The sequence below is a fragment of the Adiantum capillus-veneris genome, chromosome 28 (genome assembly GCF_014529385.1).
Source record: "Adiantum capillus-veneris isolate H3 chromosome 28, ASM1452938v2, whole genome shotgun sequence".
NCBI lineage: Eukaryota > Viridiplantae > Streptophyta > Polypodiopsida > Polypodiales > Pteridaceae > Adiantum > Adiantum capillus-veneris.
The window spans coordinates 14,721,232-14,730,803 of NC_140958.1; the positions used below are offsets into that span (position 1 = coordinate 14,721,232).

The 9,572-nt window shown below is 43.3% G+C and overlaps 2 protein-coding genes and 1 pseudogene across 6 annotated transcripts in view; all 3 read right to left on the bottom strand.

Annotated features, from left to right (window-relative positions):
- LOC147420083 (uncharacterized) overlaps window positions 1-7,078 on the bottom strand; it is a 71,351-nt gene extending 64,273 nt beyond the window's left edge. For 2 of the 5 annotated variants that reach the window (XR_015186921.1, XR_015186920.1), the window contains exon 1: window positions 6,396-7,077. Coding sequence is in view for 2 of the 5 variants with exons in the window: in XM_086504062.1 (XP_086360188.1) it covers window positions 6,396-6,778 (383 nt within the window). In the remaining 3 variants the exon portion in view is untranslated. Of the gene's footprint in view, window positions 1-6,395 lie in introns of all 5 variants that reach the window. The other 3 variants (XM_086504062.1, XM_086504061.1, XR_015186922.1) reach the window with 2 other exon arrangements.
- A 405-nt stretch (window positions 7,079-7,483) lies between these two features.
- On the bottom strand, window positions 7,484-9,018 carry LOC147420084 (uncharacterized). Its single transcript, XM_086505137.1, has 3 exons — window positions 8,147-9,018; window positions 7,914-8,073; window positions 7,484-7,858 (listed from the first exon to the last, which is right to left on the bottom strand). The coding sequence occupies exons 2-3, from the start codon at window positions 7,941-7,943 to the stop codon at window positions 7,484-7,486; spliced, it is 405 nt and encodes a 134-aa protein (XP_086361263.1). The 5' UTR covers window positions 7,944-8,073; window positions 8,147-9,018.
- LOC147420085 (uncharacterized) lies at window positions 8,169-9,018 on the bottom strand (annotated as a pseudogene).
- Window positions 9,019-9,572: the final 554 nt, after the last annotated feature.

The following is a 9,572-nucleotide window of genomic DNA, read 5'->3' on the forward strand; positions in this document are numbered from 1 at the left end:
GGGAATGAGATTCTATTAAGACTTTGCTGAAATTCACCCTAATTCAAGTGATTAGGGGCTGAAACAGGGAATTTGCAGCAGTTAGACAAGGGAGAAAGAGAGTTTTCTACTACTTTACGCGATGAAACTTCTCCCAAAGCTGCAAGCAACCATGAGAGGCCTTGTTCTAGGTGATGGATGCTCAGAGGCTCCACATACACCACAAGGTGTTGCTCTCAAGCTTCAATGGAGAGCTTCACTGCGTAGAGGATGGTCAACTTGGGGGGGGGGGGGGGAGTGCACTGCCAACCTGGCAAGGGGGAGGGGCTGCTCTCTTATAGCCTCCCAGAAGAGGGGGCGCTAGCATGAAGAGGCAGTGAGAGAGAGAGAGAGAGAGAGAGAGAGAGAGAGAGAGAGAGAGAGAGAGAGATTGCATGGGAAAGTGTGCCAAGTGGCACACTTACTTTAAAATTTAAAAACCATTCAACTTTTGACTTTAAAAATCTTATGCTAGTTAATGAAATGTGCAATTAAGTGCACAACTGCACACATAGATGCAACAAATGAAAACGTTGGCTGCTCCCTAGCGCATTGTTGTGCCAGCAATGCTCTGGCATTACCTGTTCGCACTTGTCCGGCCATTTGGTCCAGCGCAAATCATTTAAGAATACTTTTAACTAACTTATCCTAAGGCCGTAAAATAATCAAGCCTTAGGGTTAATAGACTAAGGACCCCATCTCATTCTTGTGCTTGCACTAGCGTGCGTAATTTTCTGAGCCTGAAATCTGAGGCTACTATCTACCCCTTTATTGAAGACTCGATTTCCCAATCACTAGGGCTTCAGGGTATTTTTCTGCTAGGGTCTCCCTGAGGTGCTCTGGCCCAAACTTGGGCGCACCTGAGGCCCCAAAAACTGCCAGATCTATTCTGATGTGCACACAACTAATTAGATAATTATTTTCTCGTAAATAAATTAATTATTTACAAAGTCTGACTTAGTTACATCCCTCTTGGTTCTAAACAGTTGACCTCAACTGTAGAGCGTCAACATAACTGTGCAAGATGTCTGGGTAGTCCTTAAGATCGGACTCAGTCATCCACTTTGCATCTAAAGGAGTGTAATTCTTGAACTTGACTAAATACTTTCGATGTAGACTCCCCGACTTCAGTTGTCTCTCCAAGTGGTGTATTATCTGTTCAGGTTGAAGGATTTCCTCATTCTCTTCGATTTCTAGAGGATCTTCTTGTACTGGCGCCACTGGAGGAGGTCCAACATACGGTCGGAGGAGACTGACATGAAAAGCATTATGGATGCACCAGTTAGAAGGCAAATCCAATCTGAAAGTCACGTCATTGACTTTATCTGTAATTTTGAAAGGACCGTAAAATCTGTGGGAAAATTTGACAACTTTCCCTTTGCCGACCCTCTTTTTCAATCTAGCTTTCTCAAACCGGAGCAGGACATATTGTCCTTTTTCAAGATTGAGATTCCTTTTGTGCTTGTCTGCTTTTCTCTTCTGTTGCTCTTGAGTACGAAGAATCGCTTGCTTTACTTGTTGATGGGCAATATCAATATTGCGCACAAATTCATATGCAGCGAAGATGTTTTCTTTGGTCACCATAATAGGAAGTAAGAGTGGCTTCCCATAAATAATTTCGAAGGGAGCTTTACCAGTTGAGGAATGTATGGTATTATTATACGCAAACTCAACTATTGGTAAGTAATGTTCCCATTCGGATTGTCGTTCGGAAACATAGCACTTGAGGAGATCTAAAATAGTGGCATTAGCGATTTCGCTTTGACCATCTGTTTGAGGATGATAAGCTGATGAAAAATCAAGCTTAGTTCCCAAGTATTCGAACAATGCCTGCCAAAATAGACTAGTCATGCGAGGATCTCTATAGCTGACAATAGTCTTTGGCAATCCATGGTGTTTAAAAATCTGAGCTAGAAATATTCTAGCCATGTGCTCAGCTTTGATCGTCTTCTTTATTGGAAGAAAATGTGCTTGCTTTCTGAATCTGTCTACTATAGTCCAGATTGCATCATTTCCATTCTTGGATCTAGGAAGATCCGTAATAAAATCCATGGCAATACTTTCCCATGGCGTGTTAGGCACAGGGAGCGGCTGAAGCTTGCCATAAACTTTATGTCTATCATATTTTACTTTTTGGCAGACTAAACACTCACGTACATGTTTTTCAATGTCCACAAGGAGTGTTGGCCAAAAGAAATACCTTTCGAGGGCACTAGATGGTGGAAGCAATTCCCCGATGCCCGGCATAAGGAGAATTATGTGCTTCATCCATCACCTTCTGTCGTAAGGGCTGAGCTATGCATATTGCTTGTTGACGATAGAGCGTATTATCCCTAATGGAATAAGGTGGCCTTGAGTGACCAGCTTGAAGATTTGCCCAAATTGTGGCGAAGTCTGGATCTTGAAGATACATCTCGCTGAGAGATTCTAGTTCCTCATGATAAATTGTTGTTAGTGCATTGATCTTTGGACGCCTGGAGAGAGCATCTGCAACTGCATTCTTCGTTCCAGAAGTATGTAAAATCTAAAAATGGAACATTGAAAGAAAGTTGGCCCATCTCATCTGCTTTTCTGATAACTTTCTCTGTGTGAGAAAGTAGCGAAGACTTTGATGATCTGTCTTGATAATAAAATCAGCTCCTAATAGATAGTGTTTCCAAATGGAAAGAGCATGAATTACTGCCATTAGCTCTTTCTCATATATGGAGACATGCAACTCTGCATCTTTAAGGCACCGACTTTCGTAGGCTATGGCGTGACCCTCTTGGTTCAAAACTGCTCCTACACAATCTCCAGATGCATCGCAGTATACCTCGAAAGGTTTGCGAAGATCAGGGCCGGTGAGAACAGGTCCGTGACTGAGTAGATACTTAAGCTTTTCGAAAGCTTGTTTTTATCCAGACCCCCAATGGAATGGAATCCGCTTCTTTGTCAGGTCATGGAGAGGACCTACTATCGCGGCAAAAGCTCGAATGAAACGTCGATAATAGGAACAGAGGCCAAGGAAACTTCGTACATCATGTACTGTAGTTGGCGTAGGCCATTCTACAACTACTTGAATCTTATCAGGGTCCATTCTCACCTGATTGTGAGATACTATATGGCCCAAATAGTGGATTTCTTTTAGAAAGAACTCACTCTTCTTAGCATTCACAAATAATTTGTGTTTGCGTAATTCTTCAAATACTAAGGCGAGATGCTTATAGTGTTCGTCTTCCGTCTCTGAGAAGATTAAGAAGTCATCAAAGAAAACGCCTATGAAGCTTCTATATGAGTGGAAGATTCTATCCATCATTCTGTTGAATGTGGCTGGTGCATTAGTGAGTCCAAAAGGCATCACTAAGAATTCATACAACCCGAAGGTTGTTCTAAATGAAGTCTTATGCACATCCTGAGGAGCTATGCGGATTTGATGATAACCGCTCTTCAAGTCTATACGACTAAAGACACTTGCTCCTTGTAACTTGTCAAGAATGTCGTCAATCCGAGGGATTGGAAATCGATTCTTGACTGTGATCTTGTTTAGAGATCTATAGTCTATGCACATGCGGAATGTGCCATCCTTTTTCTGTACTAGCAAGACAGGTGAACAATATGGAGAAGTACTAGGCCTTATTAAGCCCTTCTCCAAAAGTTCGTTAACCTGCTTGAGAATTTCCTCTTGCTGCATTAGACTAACTCGATAAGGGGGCTGATTTGGAGGAGAACTTCCTGGGATCAAATCAATTGTATGATCCTCAGGTCGCGAAGGTGGGAGTTCATTTGGAAGTTCATCTGCAAAACAATCTTGATAACTTTCTAATAACTTAAGTCTTTTTTGCTCTAAAGAGGAAGAAAGTTGTGAAACAGACACATCTCTCTCTCTTGCAAAAATCAAGTACGCTGAAACACACTTTTTCATTTCTTTCTTGATGGCAATGTGATTGGCGATAGGAATACGCCAATCACCTGCATCTGCAAGTACAAGATACTCCTTTCCTTTATGAGCAAAGGATAAGGTTTTCTGAACATAGTCAGGAATGGGATGCATCTTGTAGTGCCAAGGCATTCCCAAGATAACATTGCATCCTTCAAGTGAAGCTAGTAAGAAAGACTCTTGATCCTTGTAGTCGTCAACCTTTAGATTCAACTTCCCTAGGATTGGAGTAGAGTTTAAGTTCTGCCCTTTGAAAGCAGATTGTGCTTGAATAGAAACTCCAAAACGATTGGGCTGCAAGTTCAGGTCATCAGCTAGCTTGGTAGAGATGAAGTTGTCTGTATTGCCAGGGTCAAACAAAATAAGAGCCCGTTGGTTGTTGATGCTACCCAATGCTTTAAGAAGAGCTCTTTCTTTTCCATCCTTGGTTGTATTTCCCTGTACATCTGGGACTGCATTGGAAGAGGGTGGTTGTGGAGGTTTGGTAGGACAGTCACCCTTCATATGACCAACTTGTCCACACTTGAAGCATCTTCCTTCACTAATGTAAGTTCGCAACTCAGCAGGAGAGAGATATCTCCCTTTCTTGGGCTGATTTGGCTTTGCTTCTGCTTCGGAGGCGGTTCTTTTCTTCTTTTGCGAAGAAGAAGTAGAGGTGGACTGCCCATGGAGAGCCTTCTGCTTGGCATGGTAAGTGCTTTGCTCCATCTTCCTGGGAGTACCCTTGTCATGTATTCCATCAGCTATGTGGACTGATTCCATAAGTATCTGCAAGTTACCTCGAGGGTAAAGCTTCATAGCCTTTTGCAAGGCTTCCTGCAATCCTGCTTCAAACTTGCGCATCTTTTCCGAATCGTCAATCTTCTTGAATGGAGTGACTTTCAAGAGAACGTCCCAAAACCTATCCACATAGCGTGGAACAGTTTCGTTCTCCAACTGTGAAAGTCGATCCCATTCTTTCTTTACCTCTTCCTCATAGTCTGGAGGAAGGAACTGTGCGTAGAACTCCTTGAAAGCAGTCCAATCTTGGGGTTTACGATCTTCCAGGATAAGGGTTAACCACCAGATGCTACAACAAGAGGCTTTGCACGCCACCGTGGAAAGTGAAGGTGAAGAAAAGAGGACAGCTATGGAGCTAGAGCATGAGCAAGCATGCGAAGCTCAACACATAGCCGCTAAAGAAAAGAGGAAAGCTATGGAGCTAGAGCGTGAGCAAGCACGTGAAGCGGCTGAAGAAAACACACTATCTATGGAGCTAGAGCGTGAGCAAGCACGCGAAGCTCAATGCATAGCGGCTGAAGAAAAGAGAGCACCTATGGAGTTAGAGCGCGAGGCACAGCAAGACCAACGCATGAAAGAGTTGGTCCTACAAGTATTCTCCTCGAAGAACTAGCCACTCAAGGACGCCGGTGAGTCATCAGGTAGCACAAGTAGAGACGACAACTCCAACAATCCAGTCACTAAGAAGTTGACTTTCATCAAGTATGATGGTAAGATGGATGCTTCTATAATTCATTCTTGGTTGCATCAATTTAATGCTTACTTTGCGACTAACAAGAAGAACAGTAACAGTAAAGTTTTGATTGCTGCCATGTATTTGTCGGGTGATGCCATTAATTGGTATTAGGTCTGGCAAGAGGCACAGATGGCCGAGCATCTTGATCGTGCCACGGATGGCGAGCCACTGTCTTTCAGTTGGATCGACTTCCAAGACAAGCTCAAGGCTTGTTTTATGCCACCGCAGTACGTTGATCGGTTGAAAGAGGATTGGCGAGGTCTCAAGAAAAATGGTACTCCCGTTATGTCTTTTTCTAACCGTATTTTGCAGATAGGTGTTCAATTATGTAAGTCGGCAATTGTTCAATCAGACGAGGATCGCAAGAAGGCTTTCCTCTTTGGTTTAAACGAGTATATCAAATATGACGTGAAAGTCTTCCAACCCACTGACTATTTTGTACCCAAACATTGTATTAGAACCACCAGGATTGTATCAGTTTCATCTCATAGGTCATTTTGGCCTTTTGAAGTCGTTTGATATAATCACCTCATTTCATCACCTCTCTCTCTCTCTCTCTCTCTCTCTCTCTCTCTCTCTCAATAAAAGTCTTAAATGTGAACACCCCAAGGCACCTACACACTAAGCCAACACACACTTGGCCAAACATGGCCAATAATAAGAAATCTACCTCACTGCAACCCTTTACGTTCCGCCCCTAGGAGCAACCAAGATGTTTACTCTATTTAGGAGGTGATAAACTCTTAACACCTTTAAACAATGAGCCTATGCGCGCGCGCACACACAAGCCCATAGAGGACATGTACCCCGCAAACAAACTATCATAGTATAGCCCGTGAAACAAAGTTGTTTCAAACCCATTTCATGCTTGCCATCATCCTTACCTTGTTTGAAATTAGAAAAACCTTCAACCATAAACATGCTGCCCAATACAAGAGACATTACCTACGAATCAAGTTGGGTATGAATTCGCTGAGCCGTTCATAATTTGTTAGTACCTGCCATACCCGCTTAATACTGGCAGCAATAACAATGCTGGCTGTGATGCGGCGCTCTCTCCAAGAGATAACCTCAACGTGGCAGTTCACATTGTACTCATCATCATTTCCATGATCGCTTCTTGAACTCCCAGATAAACTTTCATGCTTATCAACTGATGCATTCAGCCCATCAATCCCTTCCTTCTTTGTCTGGCAAGAAATAGTTCCACCGGGCTTTCTCTTCAAGTAGAAACCTGGCTTGCGCCATTTAGGGAAGGGGACGTCCGTGTCTGGATTGCAACGGTACAGTAAAGGAGGAATACGCAAGAGTGCAGCTCCCGCTGCCATAACTCGATCATTCTGCACGTTTCATGTCCTTTCCGATGGGAAGGGTTTCTTACCACGCACAGTCCTTCAACAAAGATATACGCTCTCTTGCGCTCAGCAAACACTCGTTTCCAGCTCTCATGCCATTAAATTCAGGAAGTAGCTGGAGCAGCAGGTTAGCGAGGGAGTGATTCAACTAAGGCTGGCACGACCCAGCCTCACGGGGTCAGCTGGGCGTCGTCATGAACAATCCAAAAGACTTCTCCCCGTCCACCAAGTAGTAGGTAGTAAGTAGCCTTCGTCGAACCAGCGTTCATAGAAAGCCTGTAATTTGTAAATTGTACCTGGCGGTTTTTGGGTCTTAATTTACATTGTAAAATAAATTGCAGTTTGGATAATCTGTTCACGAGGTCTCGCTCCAGTAGTTCGTTTCCTACACGAACTACTCGCTCCGCGTAAAAGAAATTCAAATCTTCCAAGATTCTCATCTTTAATCCAAGCAGCAGACCATAGAAAATTGCATTAATTTTTAAGAAAGAGTAGAAAACAACCCATACGAACGATTTGCGAGGTGATTTTAATTTCTTGAAACAAAACGACATGAACACTGCATTTTTGTTTAAAATTTATAACCACAACAATTACAATAACTTCTTGTTAAGTGTGAAAATATAGGTAAAAAACGTAATTACGAATGTCCCATTGCTATAAAATCTATTGCAACTGTTACAAACGAAAATTTCTAGATGCTATGTTTCCTAGCTTGACAACTATTGCATTCAACCTATTCAGTTGTGACTTGAAAGAAACTATTTCCCTTGACAAAGCGTTTATTTGCTGTTGCATTTCTGCAACCTGAACATCAGCAGCATTAAGTTGCACATCCTGCAGCATGTCTTTGACACTCTGTGTGCAATTGACTATGCAAGCACAGAGAGTGTCATTGTCGTCTGCATTGGCACCACGGAGCTGTCGCCAGATTTGCATAAGTACATCCTCTAGTCTTTGGAATAATACGTCGTCTAAATTATCATGTTCACTATGATCCGTTTGCGTTCCCTCAGCTTCCACAGCAGGCTCCGTTGACTCCATGTCGCGCACCTACGAGAGCCAACATATAAAATAAGAAGTCATCGACAAACAGAGCAAATGCAACAGAAGAAAATTCTAGCAACATACCTAGCATGCAATAAGTTTTAGTTCTCTTCAGCGGGGGAATGAAGTCACTTCCAATGACAGCGTCAATGTCGTCGTCGTCGTCGTCGCTATCAGATATGTTTACCACTTCCTTCGTTGCCGTATTTTCCCCTTGCTCCCTGTGGTTCATAAAGAGAAATAATAGCACCAAATAATTAGGCCGTCACCAAATAATAGCAGTTAATGGAATACCTTTCAGTGTTTTGTCATCTGTTCAGGAACCAATCCAGACGCGGGTGAGTGGCACCTTGGAGTACAAAAATGTCGAGTATGTCGTTGTACGTCACTGTACTCGAAAATGCCATGCACTTCCATACAGCAGCAATTTTACGTTGCTCCATTCCACGCCCTTGGTAAGGTGTAATCCAGCTGGACGATGGATAGTACTTACCGCTCTTAATCATGCGGTGCAAAGTACCGAGGAAGTCATGACCAAAAGGGTGATTCAAACTATATTTCCAATACATGAAAGCCCTATCAAACACATTGGTGTTTGTCAAGCAGACTTTATTTTTTAGGTCGTCTGCCCCATGAAGCGTGTAAAGCTCAATCCCTTTATTAATGTCATCAGGAGATATGTTGTGGCCAACATTCTCAAAATGATCTTTACCTATGTCTTTTAAGCAGTAACCAATCATTCCTTGAAACGTGTGCATGTTCTTTTGCTTTAGTGCCCTGCAAAGAACAGTGGCTCCTATAGGCGATTCTCTATCCCATCCCAAGTATGCTTTCACCTTTTTGTTGACCGCTATAATAGATGTGGACATAATACGCACGACCATTTGGAAGTGCAAGTGGAATACCGTTCCGCCACACTCGATGGAACACATTCCAGCAATAGTCTCTTTCTCTAGGAATTCTTTCAGCACAGGAAGCAAGCCAGTGTCTACGTCCGCCCCCCCAACAGAGATAGTGATGCTTAGCTCGAAACGCCTCTTCGGACGCCTACTCTCAGCTGTGAGCAGCTCCTCCTCGGTCTTCCTAGGTCTACCCCTACGGACCAAAGAGGGAGATGCATCCCCGCTATCGCCAACCGAACGTGCAGCTTTCTTCATCCTCACCATGGTAACCTACAACATTGGACCCTCATAAACACAAACCAATCGAACCACACCCCGCTTCACAAATTAAACCAAGCATGAAATTTTACTACTTCATGAAATTATACCTTTCAGACCACTTTCTCGGTGTCGCAACTAATTTCTGCCCGCTGTTTGAATCACGTGTTGTCTTTCGTTTCCGTGTAACTCTACGCGAAACACCTCCAACTGCCCTTGATGTGACTGCAAGCAAATACAGTAACGTTTAATTTAAAAACCTACTGTACACGAAGACTGCCTTCCTGCTTGCGACGATACTCCTACTAATTTGCTTTACATAAATTCAATCACCCATTGTGTGTGCAGGTAAATAATCACCTACTGTGTGTGCAGGCGAAACACTACTGTGTGTGCAGGTAAACAAATTCAAACGCCTACTACCTCCTGCCGCTATCAACTGCCACGTCCACGGTACGTCCTGATGCGCAACAGTGCCACCCCTGCTGCTATTGCCTGCGGGACTCTGGCTACCAACTGCCAGCTCCTGCGGCTAGCGACTGCCATGCGCTGCATTAAAA

What these genes read in the sequence shown, in the direction of transcription:
- LOC147420084 (XM_086505137.1), bottom strand. Translation starts at nt 7,943, where the DNA reads ATGCTAGGTATGTTGCTAGAATTTTCTTCT. An exon ending in TGTTGCTAGAATTTTCTTCT is followed by an intron (nt 7,859 to 7,913) that starts GTTGCATTTGCT and finishes TGGCTCTCGTAG; the next exon opens with GTGCGCGACATGGAGTCAAC.